General features: G+C 54.9%; 4 protein-coding genes across 4 annotated transcripts; 1 reads left to right on the forward strand and 3 right to left on the reverse strand.

Annotated features, from left to right (window-relative positions):
- Positions 1 to 1,066: 1,066 nt before the first annotated feature.
- Positions 1,067 to 3,347, forward strand: B0T26DRAFT_750481 (uncharacterized protein; the record flags this gene model as incomplete). Its single annotated transcript, XM_060445225.1, has 2 exons — positions 1,067 to 1,191; positions 3,179 to 3,347. The coding sequence occupies 2 exons, from the start codon at positions 1,067 to 1,069 to the stop codon at positions 3,345 to 3,347; spliced, it is 294 nt and encodes a 97-aa protein (XP_060299102.1).
- A 5,730-nt stretch (positions 3,348 to 9,077) lies between these two features.
- Positions 9,078 to 9,357, reverse strand: B0T26DRAFT_750482 (uncharacterized protein; the record flags this gene model as incomplete). The annotated part of the gene is made up of 2 exons (XM_060445226.1): positions 9,078 to 9,143; positions 9,211 to 9,357. The coding sequence occupies 2 exons, from the start codon at positions 9,355 to 9,357 to the stop codon at positions 9,078 to 9,080; spliced, it is 213 nt and encodes a 70-aa protein (XP_060299103.1).
- Positions 9,358 to 11,048: 1,691 nt separating this feature from the next.
- Positions 11,049 to 18,110, reverse strand: B0T26DRAFT_642287 (uncharacterized protein; the record flags this gene model as incomplete). The annotated part of the gene is made up of 1 exon (XM_060437427.1): positions 11,049 to 18,110. One exon carries the CDS (start codon positions 18,108 to 18,110, stop codon positions 11,049 to 11,051), a length of 7,062 nt encoding a protein of 2,353 aa, XP_060299104.1.
- A 2,143-nt stretch (positions 18,111 to 20,253) lies between these two features.
- B0T26DRAFT_254081 (UDP-galactopyranose mutase) lies at positions 20,254 to 22,657 on the reverse strand. The gene is made up of 6 exons (XM_060433998.1): positions 22,323 to 22,657; positions 22,157 to 22,226; positions 22,009 to 22,089; positions 21,581 to 21,931; positions 21,103 to 21,528; positions 20,254 to 21,044 (listed from the first exon to the last, which is right to left on the reverse strand). Exons 1-6 carry the CDS (start codon positions 22,331 to 22,333, stop codon positions 20,331 to 20,333), a joined length of 1,653 nt encoding a protein of 550 aa, XP_060299105.1. The 5' UTR covers positions 22,334 to 22,657; the 3' UTR covers positions 20,254 to 20,330.
- Between the last annotated feature and the right edge of the window lie 352 nt (positions 22,658 to 23,009).

Consider the following 23,009-nt stretch of genomic DNA (forward strand, 5'->3'; position numbering starts at 1 on the left):
GCGCAACCGTGAGCGGGTTAACCGCGCAGGGTGGGCAGGTAGGCGGTGGTAGTTTGGCGGCAGCGCATGTCTAATGGCTAATGAGGAGGCGCTTCAGCCCACGACTAAAGTTCCTAAGATGGCACGCATTGAGGTGTGCCTCGAGTATACATGAGCTGGGGGGCACGCTTCGGAGCGAAGAGCCATCAGGAAAAGGCCGCTGTGTCCGAGATCGTCGAGCCCTTGCGCACGAGCTGATTGACCTAGAATAGGTACGGGCTCCAGGCCAGGTAGTTTGCAGCTAGCGGCATTCTCCGGCCTTTGAGACGACGAGAGGCAAAAGACACTGTGCGCGTTAGATAATAATAACAATAGGCGCAGACTCACTTTGCAGAACCGCCTAACTATACTAGCCTACGTATATAGTATTCTGCGGCTTGGAGGTCCACTCAAAGTCTCAGACACGGTTCGGTTCTCATAGCGGAGGTGCATGCATCAAGTCCAGATACCTGCACTGAAAGCCTGGATAAGCATACGTGATACCCACCCACAACTTCTCCATGTTGAGTGCCCCTTACTGTGCAAGTGTAGAGAATACATACCTCTCGGTCCCTTGTTAGCCCGTCCACTCGGTACTAGTCCAGCACTTGAGCGGCCACCGTCTCCCGTGCTGGACCTTAGCATCAAAGCCAGGCAGGCCTCTGGTTTGCGAGGCTCCTTGGGCGGTGGCATCTGCCAAGGGAGCCATGACGCCGTCCTCGGAAGATGGCAATGTGCGGTTAAGGCGTGGGTAGGGCAGGGCAGGGCAGGTCCAGAAGCTCCCACCTATTCGCCAGCAGGTAGCAGTCGACAAGTAACCCAACGCAAGGAGCATGGGGCGCTTTGACAGCGCGAGCAATGCATCTGACATGGAGCAGCAGCTCACGGACTGCCATATATTCGAGATGCTGGGCGCTAGAGAAGCTGGTCGATCTCGCGCTTGCAGCCGCATCAAGGCGAGCATGCGAGGTAGGGATTCCCATGCCATGTACATGTACCTGTGCAAACTGCAAACCGATAGTGGGCGCCAGCACTTGACCCGACAGTCATGGCGGGGGCGGCGACGGTGACGGCAACAACGACGACGACTGCTCCAGCCATGACATCTGCCGGAGCCACAACCAGCCAGCAGCGGGCCAGCCAGCCAGATCAAGCCAGATCCCGCGTGCTGTAGTTAGTATACCCTATCTAGGTTGTATGTGAAGTATCATCATAGGGTGCCTTCTTTGGTTTGGTGCAATGGACTAGGTTGCGGTCTTAGTCTTCGTTGTTCCAACCCCCCCCCCCAATAGTACCCATCGGGCCAAGCACGAACGAACATATCCATACCTACCTGCCGGGAGGGGGGAGCGGGCGGGGATGCCATCCCTGGAAGGAAGCAGCAAGCAAGCAGCCAAGCAAGCATCCATCCATGGAGACCAGACGACGAAAAACCGCCGCGAACCGCTTTTAAGACGCCTACATTTCGCCAAAGCAGATGGGTGATTCGGATCAGGCAGGAGGGAATAGACGAGTTTAGGTAGATTTGGAATGAGGGCACTATGTCCCTGGCAGGAAAACGCCGGCACTTGGCTATAGCAAGCGTCTCTTAAGCGTCGAAAAGCCCGGGACGAACTCACTTCGGATGTGCGCCCAACCAGACTTGGGGGATTTCTGGATGAGGGAAAACACCCTAACCAGCCGAGTTTGTTTTCAGGTACAAAGTACCTCTTGCCGGTGCGCACCGCACAACAGTACCTTGGATGCTGCGCCAAGCTAAGACATGGCACTCCGGATTAATTCTGGGGCGCGCCTGCCATGCAGAGTGCAGACGAACTGAGAGTGGCATCAAACACAGGGGTTTCAACTTGCAACGGCAGGCACACAGGTGGCAGCAGGTGCTAACAATAGCGGTCCGACCGCCCACCTACCCTCGGTGCTTCGAACATACACCGAAACCTGCTTGAACTTGGACGGCCGTTGGGGAGGGCAAGAACGGTGCTAGAGTCCGTGCGGCTAATATCCATTGTCCAAGGTAAGGAAGGAAGGTACCGTATGACTGAATCCTGCGGCCTGCTTGGGCAATAATGGAAGGCATGCTCGTTGCTGCCCATGGCATAGAAGTCTGTTTGCTGTTTGGGTGGGTACTCGAGCATCCAAAGCATAAAGACCGCCATCAAAACAGGTCGTGATCCGATATCCCCTGTGCGTTGCTTACCTATCGACTGGCGACAGGGTACATTTACGGCACACGAGCATGCTTGGAAACAGAAGGATGAACATGAGAGATGAAATTGATGCCAGTGGTTGCAGATGCAATGGATGATTTCCCGAATGTTTGTGTACCAGCCCTCGAAGTACTGGCAATAATAAAATAATCTCTGATTTTTTTTCTGCCTGCCTGCAAGTTGCTTGCTTGCCTGCCTACTGGCTCCTTCCTCCACAAACCCGCCCAGGCGGTGGCGGTAGGGTGGGATGCACCTGCCGGAGAAATTCCCATCCAAACAACTTGAACCAGGCCCAACTCTTGGATTTCCTTGGTACGAGGTACGAGGTCACGACTGCTTTCCATCCATGGACGCAGCGCCGCAGCATCCATGTTGTATGTACTGTACGTACCCACCTCATAGGAAGTCGAGGTGGTGCCACAGCGCGGTGTTACCAGAAACACAGACAATCGTGACTCCCCTTCCCCTCGGCAGCACTTGCTCTGGAGGGTGCTTTGGAGAGCATGGAAGTACAGTACTCGGAAAGCAGTGGAGGCGCTCTCCCGTCCGAACTTGATCCAGCTACCTCGACTTCCAGGTTGAGTATCTTACGGCGGCCTGGCTCTTATTCAACCTGTCAATACCTCCGACCAAGACTTTTCAACGCCACATTGATTCAACTTGATACCCTGCTACCAAGGTAAGGGAGGCGGGTATTGTATACATTGGGAGGAGAGCCTCTGTCGATATTTTTTCCGCATACAACATCCAGGTCCACGAGCCAGCAAACCAAGGCCAAAATCTACAAGAGGTCTAGGCCGATTGGTTGCGCGCGCGACTCAATAACTCGGTGTGCGCGAAACAGACAGTTTCCCGTGTGTGCTGCGGGTTCGACGCGCTGTTTCATTCGGGCTTGGAGACGAGTGCAAATCGCCCAGGGACCCTCAAAGCCCAGGTTTGACTCGAAGCAACAGCAACAGCAACCGCAGCGGGAGCGTCAACAACAATGGCAGCGGCAACCGCAGCGGCAGCGGCAGCGGCAACCGCAGCAGCAGCGGCAACCGCAGCGGCAACCGCAGCGACAGCGGTAACATCACAGCAGATGGCCGACACGGACTCCCAGATACAAGCGAGCGACGATAACTTGCAGCTTGCGAAGCAAAAAGGGGCTCGCATTAGCTGCAACTTCTCGGCGGACGCGGCTACCCCTACCGACTTTCTGAACGAAAACGCGTGTTTCGTTCTTGCGGCCTTGGGTCCGCCTCTGGAAAACGGTTCCGGTGCTTCTGTTCCCCCCAAGGATTGCATGCCAGCCTGCGGGACACCGTCATGGCGGTGCCTCCACTCTCGACCTCATGAACGTGACCGTGATTGACGCACGATGAGGGGTTTCATCCGGCTATCTGTCGCAGAGCTAGGACCGTTGTTACTCGTCCATCGCCGCCCTATCGTTGCAGTATTGCTACCAAGCGGCAGCCATGGCAACGACAAGAACTCCATCAACTCCACTACGCCAGGTTTTCAGGCTATCTGCTTGAGGCACACTTCATCAATATGGTGGCGCCTTTACAAGAGCACACAAGAGCAAAGAGACTGAGTCATGCTGCTGTGTGGCACGGCAAGACCGCATTCCAACGCCTGCAGCCAAACCAGTTGACGCCCGACCCCAGACCAGATGATGGGCTCGCCGGCGACCGATGAGTTGGTGAGATAGATAAACCCTCGGGGTCCAGTGTCCCCCCAACTTCTCGCCCGAGACAAAACGACGGCCGGGATCTGACGTTTCTTCGATACCCCGATGCCCTGATGCAGAACAAGTTTCGTTCTCTCAATTCGATCAGCGCTCCTTATGGGATGCCTGACAGCGTCTGACAACAGCATGCCTACCAGGGATACATCATGCTTGAGTGGCGGACGGAACGGGTTGCCATCCCGAGACGATAAGCTACAAACCAATCCGTCGGTGGCCTCGAGTCCAAATTCTAGCTTTAGAAGTCAAGGCATCGAGCGTCATGCAGGACCTGCTGCTTCGAGTTTGGTGATGACAAGGAAAGAGCCAGATGCAGAAAGCCGAGAAGCCTTAGCGCCCTTTGATCTATGCTGATGTAGACCATTTTCGACGGTCTAGCGCTTGAGCTGTGGTAAGCATTTACTCGATACAACCCGACGACACGCCATTAGATGTCCAGCCTTTTTGGGGGTTTCTCAATGTGACCTCGTGCACAGAACCTCAGACAAGCAGTGCTTGCACCATACTTACCGACATCTCGCTCTACTACGCTACAGCGAAACTTTCTGACTCGAGCGGGTGGTAGTCATTAAGTCATGCGATGGCAGGCTATGCTTTGTATGCCGTATACTCCGTATACTCCGTACGCGATACCAGATTCCATCCCACTCGAACACGAAGAGATGTATCTGGAGCCCAACTCTGGCCAAGGACATGCAGGTCTAGACTGATGAGCACAACCTCATACTTGGGTCTGTACTTTAACCTGTGCACTGCGACCAGAGGACAGCACTTCCGAGCCTTCCTATGATTCGCCTATTACGTTGTTGAACACGGCGGGCAATGCTGCACATAAGCAGCTTCCCACAGCTGGTGAGCACCAAAACCTGGGCTGTTTGGCGCAAGTGACATGTAGCTTCTCAGCTGTCCCCGGGGGGGGGTTCTGGACTTCACCCGAAAAAAAAGAGCTACAGCCAGCAGTGTGGCGTTGTCCCATGGCCTCGAATCACCATGAAGTCCTCGGTGTTGAGGAAGCCCCTCCATGCCTAGTGGCGTTCCCACGAGCGGTGGTGGACCCCTGTTCGAACCCAGAACTTCTGGTTGAGGTTCAATCTGAAACACACCACCTCATAAGGTAATTGCTCCAACCTGGTCTTGGAATAAGCTAGTCCAAACCGATGTCACACTGTGCGTTGTTTTCTTTGGCTGGCGGGCTTGGCAATCTCGATTGCGAGATCAATGGGAGGAAGCCGCACAACAGTTACAAGGCGGTTGTTGCCGTCTTTTACGAGACCTTTCAGGGCCAGGCAGGAATCCGAGTCCATCTTTGGTTCATCGCGAAATTTGTCGGTCGTACCATCCGCCGTATAGAGCCACGCGAGATGTGCTAGTATGAGCTTGGTGGGCGACAGTAGATATCGGATTCGAAAGCAACTTCGACGTCAACGGGACAGGACCTTTAAGCAGCCTGGCCAGATATTGCAATGGCGGACCTTCCCGTCGGACTGAATGTCATTCTCCGGTAGAGCCTGTTGGCATATCATACTTACCGCGCCCGAACAACACTGGAGTTGTGAGGGCTTCTTGGATGTCTTAGAACTCCGCTAGATCGGAGACATCCGACTAAGACTACATGGCAGAGGGAGCCCAAGTTCAGACCTGCAGCTCCAAGGCGCCCATTTCAGCCTTTACCGGGAAGATAACCTTCAAGCCATACGACCCTAGCAGAGTCAACCTCATCACCAAAGTCGAGCGTCCCCGAGATATCTGTGGCGTTTGGACTTCGACCGAGCATTTTCATGATTACCTAGACTCCTACGAGCCACAGACACATGCCAGAGCCGTCTGTTTAGGCTTGCGATTCGAAATCAAGACGGCTCAGTCCTGCTCGTACTGCAAAGGACCGAAGTCCGATGAGGCTCACAGTATCGCGATATTGTGGGACGCGACACTAAGTTTTCCGAATGTGACACGACGCATATGGTCCATTCAAAGCCCAGTGAACGCGCGTGCTTTGCCATGTGTCTGCGCCAATGCTGACAACGATCGCGAGCACTTTAGCTGGGTAAAGACATGAGGGAAAGCAGGAAAATGGCTTGGTGGTGGCAAGTCTCTTCTCCCTGGACTCTTCGAGTGGCTGAACCAAGACAGTGGCCGGGCCTTAGTAAGTAGGCAATTGGCTGTGAGTTGCCTGCGAGTTGCCTGCACGTGGTTGTTAGACCCCCGCTTCCGTCAAGCCTTCTTCAGAGGTGAGTGTGAACTGGGACCGGTGAAGAGGGATGACTGGCCGGACTTCCGAACATAGGACGACAACAACAATTGTCACGGGGTCCTCGCCTCGGCTCACAGTGATGAGACCGAGGGCTGCATATTGGGAATTAGCAGACGCGCCAAGGTGGGCAGCCGTATTCGCAGCCAGCCATGCCGTCTCGTGTTTGTCGGCTGCGAGCGTGCGGAATGCGGCAGTAGAGCCGTTCTAGAATCTGGCAGGCGTTTTCTTTCCACGGTGGCGTTAATCCGGCTCTGGAAATTAATTTCCAAATGTGTAAGAGGCAAGACAAGAAGACACGACGTGACGAGACCGAGCGAGACAGACGCAAGGACGTTTCCGCCTGCCTGCCAAGGCATCCCGAAGCTCTACTGCGTAGGTGATTATCCAGACGCGCCGAATGTCTTTGCTGCGTGCAGCCAAGGAAGCTCCATGTTTCGGTCGTCCCCGCGAAGAAGGCCGTTGCGTCTTTTGACGCGTGGCGGGTGGGCACGTCGTCGAAGGAAAGGGGCCAAGGTCCAAGTTTTAAGTTCCTCTTGGCCAAGACAACAAGAGCAAGAGCCAGAGCCAAAGCCCAAGGCGCGGAGACCGTAGTAAAAACAGTGGGGACCAAGACTTGGACACCCCCCCTCCCCCCCCCCCCACACCCACACCGGTCGCTCCCCCTCCCCCCCTCACCTTCCCCCCCCCCCCCTTTTTTTTCCGTCCCTTTCCCTTTCCAGGTTGTCTGTTTCTGTTCAACAGTCTAACCACCCCCTCCTTCCCGATTCATCACATCATCGAGTGCGCCTATCGCGAACCAAGTTTCCAGTCCAAGGTTGATGTTACATCGTCTTCAGAGCGCTGCCGTCGTCGCGCGACGGGTGGACAGACGGACGGACCCTCGTCGACCCCAGGGCAGGGCAGGGGGGCCGAGAGAGAACGAACCACGCTTTCCCATACCATAGATTTGCAAAGTCTGGGACCGATTTCCCGACCGCGCCCCGTCGACTGGCTTGTTCGGGACTGGTGAGAATCGTGGGCCGGCTGTTCCATTGGGCCTAACCACTCGGTACGCGCTTCTTTTCGCGACTTTGGTTATTACCAATGCGGTCCATGTGTGTATGTGTGTGTGTGCCCCGTGCCATTGGAGAGAACCTCGCTCGCGACGTGTCTGCGAGTCTCTCTCTCTGTCTCTACTGTATGTGCCCCAGGCTGAGCTGTAAACAAAAAACTGTAAACAACACTCCGCTTGTGCTTACAATAGATGAACAACTGCTTGTTTGATGCTGGCTTCGCACTTCTGTTGGATGTACAAAATGCACTGCGTTTCTCCACCCCGCACGAATTTGTCTGTCTGTCTGTTTGACCGTCTCTCTTTTCGATTGTACGCGTCTTCATACCTTCTTGCCTTCCCGTCGTCCTGCCCTGCACGCCTCTGCCTTCTCTCCGTTATTTCCGGAATGTCTAGTGTCCTCGCGGTTCTTGGTTGGTACGGAGGCTGGAGAACCGACCCTACGAGAGAGAGAGAGAGAGGCGGGCAGGCAAACCAACTAGATATATCGACAGGCAGCTACCTGCCCATCTAGATATAGCAAGTATTTGGATATGAAATTAAATGAGTGTTTGTTGGTGTCTTGTTCACTGGGTGACTTGGTTTTGCTCTTTTCCGCGGACCAAAGCTAGAATCGTCGCGTTGAGGAAAAAGAAAGTGATGCTAAATAAACTTGAATGGTTCGTAGGCCGCGGGTTACTTCTTCTTCTCTTGCCCAGAGTAAATAAACGGTCAGGGATGTGTGGATAGCATGCATGCCGATTCTTAATACCTATCACTGCTTCTCTCGTAGTTGCTTGCACGCCGGCTGGCTTTGTCGGAGACGGTTTGACAGAAGACTAATCTTAGATCTATATACAGGAACTGGGTCAGTTCTCAGTAATTGTTGGTCATTTTGACTTTGTTCCTGGCTCTGGAAGATGGACAGCTGACATGAGGCTCTAACTTGTAGAGGTATGTTTTCTTTCGTCTACTCTAGGAGCGACTTTCACAGTTAGATCCAGATATCACCAAATTGAAATGGCTTATACACATCACCACACACGTACTAAAATGAACACAACCAAGCATTTGCCGCGCGCGGTACAGCAAAAAAAAAAAGTCAAATAATTGAGACGCCAATTCCGATAGAGCCAGATTCATACCAGCCGCTCGCTGCCTTGCTTTGCCAAATATTCGATGCCTACCTAGGTAGTTGCTAAAACCTCATATCTAACTAGTTCTAGGTTGTGTTGTTGGTAACGCTGCACGGCCGCGATAGAGGCATGGCAAAGGGCAACGAGCGACCACGATAATGATTATGATGATGTAGGCGAACGAGTAGCCGGCCCCGGCCTGTATATTCGGTTTATTTTATATATATTTATTTTATTGCACGGCAGGCAGTAAGAGCCTGACAAATTACCTAGGTAAAAATGAATGAATAGCAGGAGAGAAAACAATCCCGGGTTCGAACCAGCAGAAACCCCAGAGCTCCGTTATCTATCATCTGTAATATCCGCCGGTTTCACCTATGGGTATATTTTCCATCAACTCCTCCTTGGGACCCGGCCCCGTCGTTCTCTTTGGATCACGTCAACGTCATGATCACTCACTCGCCGCTCCGCCAGCGCTTTTGGCGTCAGGTTTAAGTAGGTACCTATCAACAAAGCGAAGAAGAGAGAGAAAGCCAAAAACAGTGAAGTAAATGTGAAAGCAGGGCAGCGAACGGGCTTGCGTGTCTGGATGGGGATGAATCAGGGTGGTATATACATAGAGGTCTCTCTCCCTCTCTCCCTCTAGATATATATATATATATGGCCATCCCGCATCTCGTGAACTATAGGTGCCTTAGGTACCTAGTCACATGTTCATGATGGTTGGGACAGGCGACATATTGAAGCGGGCATGGCGAGATGAGTCGAGGCCCTGCCCGAGGTCGTTCAACGGCCTGGCCCGTTTCATCGTGATACCACGCTCGAGGCACAAAACTAACCGCGATGGTCATATCGCCCCGCACCGATATCGCCGGTGCGACGGTGTCAATGCCCCGAGGAAGCCCCTTTTCGACGGCGCTCGCCTGAGAGTCAACACGCCGCGCCTTCATCATGGAAACAGCGGGAGCAGGCAGGACGGGGCTCATTGTTTCGGGATTTGAGAATCGGGGCCAAAGTATTCAATCTAATATTACACCATGAGGAGTTCTCAATGAGCCCCGTGCCTCTGTCCCGGTCAAGTCGGCCCTCGGCCTCGGGGGGCGGCTGCGGCGAAGTCACTTGGCATGGCACCGGCACCGGCCAAGATCTAGCCACGTAATTTGCCAACCCTTGAACACGAAATCGATGTCGGCCGAACCATCTTTATCTCCCAAGAGGCCCGGGCATTGACTACATCAAACAAAACAAAACACGGCAGCATGGGCGCCAATGTATGTATGCCTCTAAACATGTGTTTCATAACAGCGTACACATATACATCCCTATATGCTCCCTGGACCGAAAAAAAAAGACACAAGGGGAAACGGGCCGTCGTCAATACCTAGATAGGTATATACGTATATATATATATATATATCCGAACCATTCTCCCCTCTGCTATAAAAAACAACAGACAAACCCAAGAGAGCGAGAAATGCAACAACACATGAACCATGAAACATGAAACATGAACCTAGCTCAGTTAGCCAACTGAATGAATACCGCCCAGAACTATGCCAAGAACCGCCAAACCAACCCAAAAACAAATAGACAAGACGAAATAGACGAAACCAAACAGACATACACATACACGGCCCAAAAATAAAAGAAAAAGAAAAAGAAAAAGAAAAAAGGAAAAAGGAAACAGTAGTTCTCTCTCTACCTAGGCCTCAGACTCAGACATCCAGCATACCCAACACTAACCCCCAATGAATCAATCAACAAACAGAAAAACAAACAGAAGCAGAAACAGAAACAGAAAAACAACCAACAAACAGACAGAAACATAAACATGAACAATAAAAAAAGGTATATATGTAATAAGTAAGTATGCATGCATGCATAAAAACCGGCTCTTGTCTCTTGGTTTCCTGAATTCCTCGTCCCTCGCCCATTCCATAAAACAATCCTCCTGGCACTGGGTATCGTATGACAGACAGACAGACACTAAATGGCACCGCGCGACATGGTATGTATCTACATTATTTGACGAAATGACCCCCGTCTAATTACTGTTCACTTGCCCGAGCCGTCGTCGCCTGGCTTAGGCGCCGCATAAGCGGGCGCAGAGGCCTCGTTCTCCGCCGCGGCGCGGGCCGGGACGGCAGCATCCACGGTGACGGAGCTCCGCCGCGGCTTCTTCTGGAGGAGCCCGGCTGATTTCGGCTTTTCTGGCACGATCACCACCGGGGCGACGGCAGGAGCACTGGCAGTTGCAGCCTTGGCGGAGCCCGTCGAGTCGCCGCTGAGGTTTCTGTGTTTGACGAGTTTCTTAGGCGGCGGGCGCTTTGTGGCAGCAGCTGCTGTCGGCGATGCGTCTCCGCCACCTCTGACTGAGGATACGCTGTCGCTCGAAGTCCGGATCGGGCTAGTTATTATCTTGGGCACCGCATCCGAGTTCAGGCTGCCGCGGGCCTTCGCGCGGCCATCGTCGTCTCGTATCAGGGCAGGAGGAGACGTCGTTGTTCCGTTGGCAACGTAGCTTTCGGGAGGCGTGGGAAGAGGAAGGGGAACAAGAGGCGCCATGGGCTGTCGCTCGAGGGCTGGGCCGAGGGGCTTCCTATTGCCAAAATCCCCGAGCACACGGTCGTGAGGTTGCTGTCCACCTTCTCGTCAGCACCAATAAAGAAATTCGATATCAGGTTGAACTGACCTGAAAACCCAGGTAGGTGTCCAGCTTCTTCTTCAGCACATCAGACCGGACCGGCTTGGCAAGGTAGTCGTTCATGCCCGCCGCCAGGCACTTCTCGCGGTCGCCCTGGATCGCGGATGCCGTCATGGCGATAACCAGTATTTTACGAACCGAGTCCAGGGGGTCGTTCCGGAGTAGCTTGGTCGCCTCGTACCCGTCGAGAACAGGCATCTGCACGTCCATGAGGATGATGTGGTAGGGGACGCCCTGCCGAGCCTTTTCGCGGAGACCTTCGACCGCTTTCAGCCCGTTGTCGTAGTTGTCGACATTCGGATACCCCAGGCGGTGCATGTACTGCATGGCGATCTTGGCGTTGATGGCGTTGTCCTCGGCAATGCAAATCCGCAGCTGGTCCTTGGGTATTTGCCTTAGATCCACACCATACGAAGGAGCAGGCTCCCGTTCGACAAGCAACCTCTGGGGCTGAGGTTCCGTCGGTGTGTTCTGCGCGTCTCCAGCAACCACCTCTGGCCTGGCCTTCTCAAACGTAACGGTAAACCACGCTGTAGTTCCGATGCTCTCTTGGCTTTCTAGCCGAATTGTGCCCTTCATCATTGTCTCGATCAGGGACTTGCAGATGCTGAGGCCGAGCCCGCTCCCGCCGTATTTCCTAGCCGTGCTTGCATCTGCCTGGCTGAACGGCTGGAATAAGTTCTCGAGCTGCTGTGCCGAGATTCCTATCCCTGTGTCCTTGACCCAAAATGTTAGCGTTGCCTGGTTTTCGGTCTCGGACTCGATCCGCGCTCCAATGGTGATGGAGCCATCCTCGGTGAATTTCAGGCTGTTCCCGATCAGGTTGCCGAGAACCTGGTGGAGGCGGATGGGGTCGCCATAAATCAAGATCGGCGGTAGGTTGATATCCTGGATGATGCGGACATTCTTCTTTGACGTCTTCTCGCGGTTGCTGTACGACACGGCCCGGACGACTTCTCGTACCATCTCCTCGGGGTTGAAAGCAATAATATAGAGCTTCATCTTGTCAGCCTCCATTCTCGAAAAGTCGAGGATGTCGTTGATGACGGTCAAGAGCAGGTCTGCCGACACCCTAATGGAATCGGCCATCTCGAGCTGCTCCTTGTTGAGGCTGCTGTCCCTGAGGAGCTCCGAGTTTCCAATGACGCCGTTCAGCGGGGTGCGCAGCTCGTGCGACACGTTGGCGAGGAAGATGGACTTGGCCTTTGTGGCCTCCTCTGCAAGCTTCACGTTCCGGATCGCCTCGGCTTCCGCAATCTTGGCTTTTGACTGGGCCTCGATCGCCTTCGCTAAGGCTCGCTTCTGCAGAGCGACCATGGAGATGTTCTCTGCCGAGACCTTCTCGACAGCCTTCATGGCCAGGGCGTTTGAGTAGCTGATGCCAATCTGGTTGACGAGGAGCTGGAGGACCGTGACGTTGCGGTCCGTGAAAGATCCCGGGACTCCTTCCAGGTAGAGAACACCGAGTAGCGGCTTCGCTCCGTGGCAGATGGGGATGGCGATCACGGCCTTGCTGTGCGGATTCTTCCGCAGCCAGGACTCGCTCACGTTACCAAACCTCTCGTCGCTGACGAGGTCTCGGAGGAAGACCACCTCGCGGAACCGAGTGCAGTAGAGTATTACGTTCTCGGCCACGAGGTCGGCCCCGCTGAGGGGAATACCGGGGATGTGGGCCTCGGCTCCTTTTTCCGGGTCACCGCTCGCGGCGACGCACCAGTCTGTGGTGCCTTCGTCCTGCACGACGATGGCGGCGAGAGTCGCAGATCCGCTGCATGTCTGGAGGATCACGTCGCACATGGTCTTGAGCAGCTCGTCCACCCTGAGGACCGATGATATGACCTGCGAGGACACGATGATTGCATGCAGATCGATCATATCAAGCGCAGGCAGCCCGGCCCCAGCCTCCTGTGGCTGCATCGAGCCTCTCCAAGCCGACATGCGCTCCCCCCTGAGCGCCGCCAAGGCAGCTTGCGTCGAGTGCTGCGCTTCCTCGACCCCTTCGCCGTCGGTTGTGTGATATTGCACAGTTGCGGCATCGCCGGCAAAGTCCGTCTGGACCCCGGCGTCCGAGGTTCGGCAGTTTCGGATGGGCCCGTGGAGCAAGAGACTGTGCTCGGCCTCGATACGGTCGGCGATGCCCGTGGCACCAAACTGGCGGAAGAGACTCACGGCGTCTCTGAGCGCAGACCGCGCCGACCGTCTTGCCGCATTCCTGACAAAGACATCTGCCATCAGGTAGTTCCCGAGAGCCTCTTCAAAGATGAAATTGTGCTCAGACGCGTGGTCCAGCGCCTCCTCGTACTGCCGAATGGCCTTGCCATGGTCGCCAAGCATCTCCGACACTTGAGCATCAAGCAGCTTGGACCAAGCTAGGTAGTTGACGTTATTGACAACCTGCCAGTCCTTGATGGTCTTGTTGAGCTCTTCGACATGGCGCACCGTATCCTCGACCTGGGCCTTGAAGTCTTCTTCTACCGGGCGAGGATCCTTCTGCCGGCGGATAATCAGTCCAGCCAACGACAGGCCGTAAAACACCGTGGCCAGTCTCGTGTTGCGAGACGACCACAGTAGGGACAGGTTTTCGCTGCAAGCCTTTCCAATCTCAATCGCTCGCTCGTAGTGGCCGTACAGGAACAGGGGAACGATTTCCATAGTCTCGTAGATTAGCCGAGACCTTCCGCCGTTGTTCGTGTTGGTCGCCAGCCACGCCTTGTACGTCGTCGCATTGTGCTGCTCGTCGCTCATGACTTCGAGAGGTTGTAACACGCGCGTCTTCCCCTGTAGAGCACAGGAGACCTGTCTCACGGCAATGATGTGCACGCCCCCTCGCGTGTCCAAGTGCCAATTGGGGATTTCCTCGCAGCCGTACTGGCAGAAAGCTTCGAGGTCGGAGCAATTATCGCTGGCGAAGAATCGGAGTTGGGCAGAGAGCCCGAAACTCAGAATGGCCGATATCCGGTCTCCAGCAACTGCGGCGTATTCCATTGCTCCCTCGAGCTGGCTGGCAGCAAGCCCGAGGGGGTGCTGGACATGCCCCACAAAGTTTGCATATATCATGTAGCTCCTAGCCAACGAGTACGGGTCTCGAAACTTCTCCAGCAACTCTAGGCAGACATTCGCCAGATCAACCGCAAAGTGCACCATGTTGAAGCGGGAGAGCGCGATGATGGCCAGCTGCAGAAAGGCCAGTCCCGACTGAGGAAACGCGCCTCGCTCAAAATGCGCCTCCATCATAAGAAGGGACAGTTGGTAGAACTCGAGCGTGTCGTGCCACCACCCGGCACTCGTAGTCTCCGCCAACACTGCCCCTAGAGAGGATAGGCCAGGCTCGCTCGAGCTGGGCGGGTCGAGCAGTTGCTGGCGGCCTATGGTCTGTATCCTGACAGACAGGCGCTCAAATCTCTCATCGCACTTTTCGTACGTGGGTTGCTCGTCGACTTCCACGCCCAGGGCTGTCAGACATTGCCGGAGCGAGGCCAGCGCCTGCTTTGACTCTCCGCTCTGGGCGAATATCCTCGACTGCAGCACCCACGCGGGTGCCTTGTCAAGAGCGGTCCTTGCGCGGTTGAATACCGTCTGGAGCAGCACGTTTGCGGCACTCTGGTGGCCCATGTACAGGTAGCTCTCGGCGGCACGGAGGTAGAGTCTGATCGTCTCATCGTACGACACATCCTCGAGTCCATCTTCCCACGCGCTCGACTGGAGCAAGGCGACGGCGTTGCTATAATATTTTGCCGCCGTAGGCCGAGCGCCGCTTTCCGTTGCGACCTCGGCGCATTGGAGTAATAGGTCCCGGTACGGTCTCCGGTGTGCTACTCGTTTCTTAATAATGTCCACAGCCTCGCAGATGTGAGAGGCTGTGCTGTCTCTCAGCGTCGGGTCTGCGGAGCAGTGCTTGAGGAGAGTCTGCGCAATGGTAAAGTGCATTGTCCGGGCGTCGCACTCCTTCAGCGCGGATGCCGCCTGGATATACCTGTCATGAGCAAAGCGAAAACGGTCGTCACGATCGCTGGGGACAATTATGCATGCTTGGAGCGCTGCTTCGAGCCCAGCGATGGCCTCTTGCGAAGGCGGTATCGAGGTGGCGGCTTTCTCCTTCCCCGTCAACGGACGCATCCCGTCCGTGTAGGCGGACTCGGCATCCATCAGCTTGCAAATGAGACCGAACGAAAACGCCTGTCCCAATAGTGCCGCCCAAGCGAGGATCCATCGCGAAGCCACAGGCAGCTCGTTGAGGCGGCGGGTAATAAAGGCAGTGTCAAGGACGTCGTAGTTTTGTTCTCCTTGGAACTGATCAAAGAGCTTATCCAAGTCATACTTCCACTGGCCGACGAGATAGTCATACCATATGCATTTTTTCCGATGGCCCGCGTTGAGCATTTCTCGCATATAGAACGGATTGCCCGCCGTCTTGGACTGTATAACCAGAGCCAGCGGGAGAACCTCTTCTTTGGGTAGCGAAAGCGTTGCCGAGACGTATTGAACTATATCATCCTCGCTCAGGGGCATTAACGTGATCTTCGTAATGGCCGGGCCAGCGCCTCTGGGATGTTCCTCAGACTTGGGTGGATTCAAAATCTTCTGCACCTTCTCAGCAGTCGACTCCTCTGGACGGTATGTTATGATGATGACCATCTTGAGCCTCGCTCCGATGATCTGGGTGATGAGCTCGAGCGATTCATCGTCTGCCGAGTGGAGATCGTCGAGGCAAAAGCATATGAATTTGTGGTGCGTGAACATTCTCAAAACGTCGAGAACCGTATTCATCAGCCTAATGCTTTTGGTTGAGCTACCCGCGCGGAGGAAGTCTTGTGAAATCGTAGATGAGCTCGAGACGCTACGCACGGTGGGTGTGCCTAATATCTCGGGCGAAGAGCCGCGCCTCTTCGGGGCCGGCCGAGTGGCCTGCGAGTTGGACCCAGAACGTGCCAGTGACGCTTCGACGGGACCTAGCAGGAATTCCGGCAGGCCCAAGACCTTGTGTAGGGTGGGCCATATAGGTCGGACATATTGTTTTAACGTCTGGTGGAAAGGAGTCTCTGTGTTTCTCTCGCCCCATACTTGGCGGAATAGGGAGGATAAAAGCTTCAACAGTGGTCCAAAGGCAGTCCGTCTAGCCGTATCAAACTTGGCCGTCGCACAGTAACCTCTCCTACGCGCGTCTGCCAAGACGGACTGGACAAGACAACTCTTCCCTAAACCGCCTGTTCCCTCGATTGCGACGATCTCGCAATGGCCCTGCCGCTGAAACTTGGCCGAGCCCAGCTGCCGCGACAAACTCGAAGAAGAGTCGGTGGTTGTCGGAGCACTCAACCGCGATACCTCAGCCGAGGCGCCATCGGCAAGACTCCCAGCATCGAAGGCAATGCTAGGGTGGCGTTCCCATGGACGCGGGGGACGAGGACTAGCCGATACTGTTGAGTTGCCGTCGGACCCAGTTTCTCCCGAGCCATTCAGCGACTCGAGACCGAGAGATGAAGTAACAATGTTTGTCTTCCACCTTGGTTCCGAAGACACAGTCTGTGCAAAGGATGCGCTCTGCCTGTTTGTCTCGTCGGCCGAACTTGCGCCATCGCTAGATGCCTCGGTACCTTCGTTGTGCTCATTCGACAAGTTTGAAGCGTCTGAGAAACGATGTACGCCACCATTTTGATTCATAGCGTGGTTCTTGGCAACACTGTCTATGACCTTCAAGAGCTCTGCTCTTTCCTTATCCCGTCCTATCATGGCTGTCGGCAGCATAAAAAAAGACGAGATATCTCTCGAGGCGATCTGCCACTCCTTGAGAGCCAGTAAGTCGCCGCTGCTCAAGAGCTTCTGAACTGTAACTAGGTCGTATCGAAGACCGCTAGCCGAAAAATACCTATCGCTGACATTTTTGGATGTGCATTTCTGGATGATGCGTCCGACGACATCCGGGATGTCGATCCGGATGGCCGAGACGCTGGGTATCCGGCGGCCGAGGACGCCCTGCACTATATCCAGCGGTGTCTCTCCCTGGAAAACGGGCTGTTGCGTCAGGAGGACCCAGAAGACAACGCCGAGCGAGTAGATGTCAGTTCGGGTGTCTGGTTCGGCGGGCATGCGTCCCGTCTGTTCTGGACTGATATACTGCAGCTTGTTTTTGGCACCCAATTCCTTGGATAGCGCAGACCAGCCGGTGCTTGTGAGGCCGTGCTCAAACGACCTCAGCCCAGAACCAAAGGCAACCAGCTTGACCTTATTTGATTCAAGGCTGTAGTGGAATGCATCCCCCCGTATTTCGCCATGGATGATGCCCTGGCCGTGATGAATCATCTCCAAGCACTGTGAGGCGCCGATGGCGAAGTCAAGGAAGTTTTGAAGGCTGATGGGAGGGTCTAGTTTGGGGGTCTCGTCCCGGTGGGCTTCCCACCTATCCTTCTCCTTTTTCGCATAGTAGAAGGCGGGACCTAGGTCGAGGACCCTGAAGATGTGATCCGGGCCAGGAGAATGATAGATGGTGACAATGATGGCACCCCGATCGCCGGGCAGCGGCGCCAGACGGATGAGCTCCAGCGGTTTGACAATGTGTTCGCAGTTAGGATCCGCACCAGCGACCAAGCTCTTGGCAATATGGAAAGCCCTCTCTTCGCGGAGCACGTTGTACGAGAGCTTTGCAACCACCTGCTCCTCCACGACGGGGGCGTCGGCCACTACCGAGTGGGCTGCCGAGGGGGACGCGGCAGAGCGGTCACTGCCGGCGTCGCTGTGCGCGACCGAGCCTGGCACACGCTGGTCTGACGGAGAGGACCGGCTCGGGTGGCCGAGGTTGGGCAACGAGGGCGAGGTCGCGACGAAGTAGGGGGCGGGGGGCGTGGCCAAGGCGGTGCCGGTGCCGGCCGAGGAGAAGGGCGAGACGAACCTAGTGCCATAGACATGCCAGTTATCGTAAGTCGAGTGGAAGGGCGCCCTCGAGTCGTCCCAGGCGTAACCGGCAATCTGGTGCAGGCGCTCGAGGATACGCGCGGGCGAATCGAGCTGTTGGTCGTCAGGCGGGCGCACGGCGGAATCCATGGCCGGCAACGTCAGAGGAACCCACAAGCTCAAGGATCACAGAGTCGTCGGGAAGGCGTCGTCGCGAAAGTCATGTTCCGGTCATGATCCGGGCCGGTGGGGATCGGGGGTCGGATGGTGAAGGGGGGCACGCGGGAGACAGCAGCGGGCGCTCGAGGCAGACCTCCGCTGCATGCGAAACGGCGACAGTGACGGTGACACTAGGCTCCGAAGCGGCGACGGCGATGCGGTGTTGTTGCGTTTAGGTGCGGTACAACTCGAGGTAGGCAAGGTATGCAAAGCTGCAAGACGAGCTGTCAGGAGTCGACACGTTTGGCAGCCGAATCTGCTTCTGCTTGTGGTCTGGTCGGTAGGCTGGCGACGGTGTGAGTGCGAGCTTACCGTTTGTGGCTTTGCGGTCTGATTCGCGCCAAGTCCACACCGGCCCGCTGGAATGCGAATAGTAGCCACTACGTCGTTTAATCCGCAATGTAGGTACAGTACCATGTAGGGAGGTTTCAGGTCGCAGCGTCTACACGTGCCGATGGGCCTGCATCCGAACAATGAAAAAAATGGGAAGGATGGAGACGGGAGGTAAGGTAGGTAGGTTCTGTCGGGATGAAAGATTGCGGTAGGGCACCTTGCCATAGTACGGATTACCTTACTTACCTACCTCGAATACGGAATAATAATCGTCGCCCTGTTCGCCCCAGTTGCTTGGCCCGAGTTTGTTCGATGGACCCCGAGTTTTGGAGCTGCGTTTCCCTACACTAGAAAGCCTTTCCAACCGCCGTGCACACGAGGCGTCCCTTACCTCAGTACCTCAGGTTCCCTGAACCTCTAAATTGAGATGTATTGACCATGTGGAGACTTCCCACCCGACTGTGGGCTTTCGGATTTCTCGTCTTAATTTCCTGTTTTCCCATTCCCCATAGTCCGCTTTTCTTTGCCTCGAGGGATCCCCCCGCTTCGTGTCACTATCGACCTCGCCTCTTTCTAATTCCTGCCTGGCCACTTACTCATGCCTGCCAGGGTACGGAGTAAGGTAAAGGTATTTAATATGAACATCCTCCATGTTCCAAGGCCCCCAGATATCCAATGCATCTCGTGCCTTGTGTGCTACTTCTGCCCAAGTCGATTTCTATCTGTCCACGTGTTTGCATCCCATGCTCGACTGTCTGCTCCCTTCGTCTCCGCGCCAGTTCCCTTCAGGGTTGGGTTGAATGAGTCTCGTGGCACCGAGGTGTATCCACTTACAAGGTACCTCCACTGATGTTAACTCGGTTGACCATTGCGAATCCGTGCTTTTCTCCTACTAGACATTGCTACGGGGGAAATACCATTAAGTCTCTAGCATAACCGCGCCGGCTTGGATTTTGCTGACCTAGGAATATGTTTTATGTGCAATGTGTTCTCCCGAGAAGGCTCCGCGACGGTTTTGCTGTTCTTCAGGTACCTTCCCGGCCTCCGTTTTCTCTCCACCCTGGAACGCCGTTGACGTCACTCACCCGCGAAATGTCATATTGCATCATTTTTCTTGGTATCTTCGAAGTCGTCTACAAGACGGTCGATGCTTCGGATAGCCTGCCACCCAAAGTCTCAATGAGTTATAAGTTCAGACTCAGTCAACCACAAGCTCATCTATCAATAGTCGTTTGCTATCTTGGCTATAACTATTTGGCCAATATTCTTGATATAAGCTTCAAGTGACACACTTACTCACGAGGTACAAGGCCATGATCCTCAAGCCTGCCTTCGTCGGTTAAGTGGGGCTCCCTAACCGACGAGCAAGAAATCAGCCTGTGCCGCCCCCACTAAATTACAAGCCCGTTCCGCACAATAAGGTGCTTAGGTGGGAAAATGTAATGCTTAAACACAGCACCGTCCCCAAGATCCGACTCCAGGAACTGATCAAGTTCCATTTCTATGGCCCGAAATCAGGCTCTATTCTACTCTACTCTATAGAGAGAAGTTGGGCAGGAAAGCCCCTTCAAAGCCCGTCCTATGAGCAACCATGTGCTGTCAGGAAACCTGCTGGCAACCATCAAAAGTCTCAAATGAAAGAGAACTGCCAATTGTTCTGCTGATATTTTCGCCAATCCCAAATGCTTGCTAAATGTAGCAAGTCAAATCAAACGCAATGGCGTAATTTCTGCCAGCTATGCAAACCCAACTACATCCGCCCCAACAAACTCGTCACTCTCGAATCGCGTTGCCATGTGGCCAAGGTCGCGCTTCATCTCACTTAACCTGTTTTGACGGCTTCCGGGAGTGACTCCCATTTACCGACGCCTTGGAAGCAGCACGGTCTCTGGTGGGGATTTCCTTGGCGCCGTTGGCCGCATGCGCAGGCACAGGCGCAGGAGCAGCGTTGCTCGAGCTTGTCCCGGCGAAGTTGAAGGACTGGGCAAGACGACGCTCGTTATTGTGGCGCGAGTTCACAAAGTCGGGATAGTTGAGCGTCAGCTCGACGGCGCCAGTGACAATGTTGTCCACGGCTTCCACTCCCAGCATGAAGGAGTGGTCCTGGTTGCCGACCTCGTACCGCCAGCTGCCAAAGCGGCCACGCGAGTAGATATCCATATCCTGAAGCTTGGGAAGAAGTTGCTTAAGGACTCCTTCTCTCTCCAGCGCAGGGGTGGGGTAGCCATGGTCGAACTTGCGGTGGTAGGTCGAGACAATCTCGTCCTCGGGCTTGATCATCTCTGTGTTGATGAGCCCCTGGATGCAATTCTTGAGTAGGTTCTCTTCGTCGACCGGCTTCATGGTTGACTGCGAGACCTCGAGCATGATGGACCAGTAGGGACCCTCCTTGGCTTCGGCAGACTCGGTCTTGCTACCATCAGCCAAGTACAGTGTCGGCAACTTGGCATCGGCTTGCGGTTGGTTGTACGGTGAGTAGTTGGAGAAAATAGTGGCGCGGTAGAAGGGGCAGTTGTCCTCGGGGAAGTAGAGCTGGGAGGGCAGTTAGCATTTTGTGTGCTATACGGGCGAACTCGAACTTCCGTCTTACCCAGCACTTGTCTCCGATGCGCTCAGGGCGCTCGCCCCGGATACCAACACCAATAACATGAGTTGACGAATAGTAGAGGCCCTTGGACAGGGTGATGAGCTCCTTGTTGCCCATTTTCTCGACCAGGGCGTCGACGGCCATGGTGTTGACAAGCTTGCCGTAGCCGATTGTAGTGCCGTCCTTCAAGGTCACAGTCTTGTTTTCGGCGTCCACCTTTGTCACGACACCCTTCTCGCCGTATCGCTTCTTCTCCTCTGGCAGAGTGTCTGACACGGCAATCCAGATACCACCCGTCCCGTCCCGTGCTGGGAAGCGGAACGTAGCATTGGGGCCCCAGTTTCCGGCGGTCTTGTTCAGGATGACGTTCCTAGTAACAAGCTTGACGTCGGGAGCTGCGACACGCTCTCCTAGCCACTGGCATTGCATCTAGGGTTGAGGTCAGCACAGGAGTCTCTACATTTCAAGATATCCTTCTTACCTTGGTAGTAGGCACAGCCCAGACCTTGTAGTTGTATGGCCTCATGAAGATGTCGGCAACGCCCTCGCCGCACATACGAACGATCCACTCGTCAAAGTCCTTTGGCTTAGTGTTGGCCACGCGGACCTCCAGGGCCGCGTCGATAAGGCCATCGATGCACTTCACCTGGTCCTCCTTGGGAAGCATAGAGATGTTGTTCTGGAAAGGATACGGGACCCACAGGCCCTTATAGCGCACGTAGGAGATGCGCTGGTGCGTGTACCAGTCATCGTTCTTGGGCAATGCCTCATTGATGCAGTCGTCGAAGTATTTATAGTGCGAAAAGATAACATGACCACCAACATCGTAAAGCTAGCGGGCGGGGGCATTGGGTCAACAACGATAGCGCTTCAAGACGGCGAGCTTTGCACTTTTGGGAGGCAACTCACGAAGCCCTCGGGAGTGACGTCGGTAGAAGCCAGACCGCCAGCCTTTTCGTTCGCGTCCACGATCAACCATGAAGGTCCATTCTGCCGCTCAAGTCAGCCAATGTCGCAGACTTTGGTTGGGGGAGGGGGGAGGGAGCGGTGAGCGCACAATGTGATCGAGACGCTTGGCAGCACCCAAGCCAGTCGGGCCTGCGCCGATAACGAGAACATCGACATTGCTAAAAAGCGATTACACGTTAGCCAAGGTCGACTCTTAGTAATTCGGAGCGCGAACACAGCTCGCCGCATCCTTCGATCGCGAGGGGGGAACCCACATATCCGCCATGGTGGAGAAGATCCGTGATGCGATCAGTGCAGCGCGGCTTTTGCGACGATTGGTTTGGCTAGGGCAAGAGTTGAGGGCGGCAAGAAGACACAGCCGGGAACAGGCAGTGGGCAGTCGGACAAAATTTACGAAGCCGAAGTTTTGTCAAGGGAAAACACACAAACAATTCGGGTTTCCTGCGGCTGCTGGAGTATTTGATAGCGAGGCCCAGACTTGCCAGGCCGTGATTTCGCACCCCAGAAAAAAAGGGGAACCGATGGAGGGGCCAAAATTATTTGACCAGCAGGCGGGCTCTAGTGGTCGAAGGGGGGGGGTGTGGTGGGTCCCGCAATCGCCCTGCACCTTGCACGTCCCGTCAGAACCCAGTAACCCCCCCGCTCCTATCATTGAGGTTGGATATGCCCGCGATGTCATCACAAATATTTTGCTGGTGAAATTTAATCCTACAGCGTATTGGACGGCGTGTATACCTTACATTAGCTAAGGATGTACCTGCACACAGAGCTGTCGAGTCGAGCTCGACCGGCCGCTGGTGGTTGCACCGCAGCCTTCAGAACGCGAAGGAGATGACAATGTATCGGGTACCTGCCTATCGAAGGAGCCGTAATTAACATTGCGACACAATCTACGCCTCTCGTCGCCTCTTCTCCCGTCCACCAAGCAACCAACACGGCCG

The sequence above is a fragment of the Lasiosphaeria miniovina genome (assembly GCF_030549165.1).
Source record: "Lasiosphaeria miniovina strain SMH2392-1A chromosome Unknown B0T26scaffold_3, whole genome shotgun sequence".
NCBI classification, from domain to species: Eukaryota; Fungi; Ascomycota; class Sordariomycetes; order Sordariales; family Lasiosphaeriaceae; genus Lasiosphaeria; species Lasiosphaeria miniovina.

Coding starts and splice junctions, on each gene's coding strand:
- B0T26DRAFT_254081 (XM_060433998.1), bottom strand. Junction 22,090..22,156: donor CCAAGCGTCTCGATCACATT/GTGCGCTCACCG, acceptor CTTGAGCGGCAG/AATGGACCTTCATGGTTGAT. Junction 21,045..21,102: donor GCATCGGAGACAAGTGCTGG/GTAAGACGGAAG, acceptor CTGCCCTCCCAG/CTCTACTTCCCCGAGGACAA.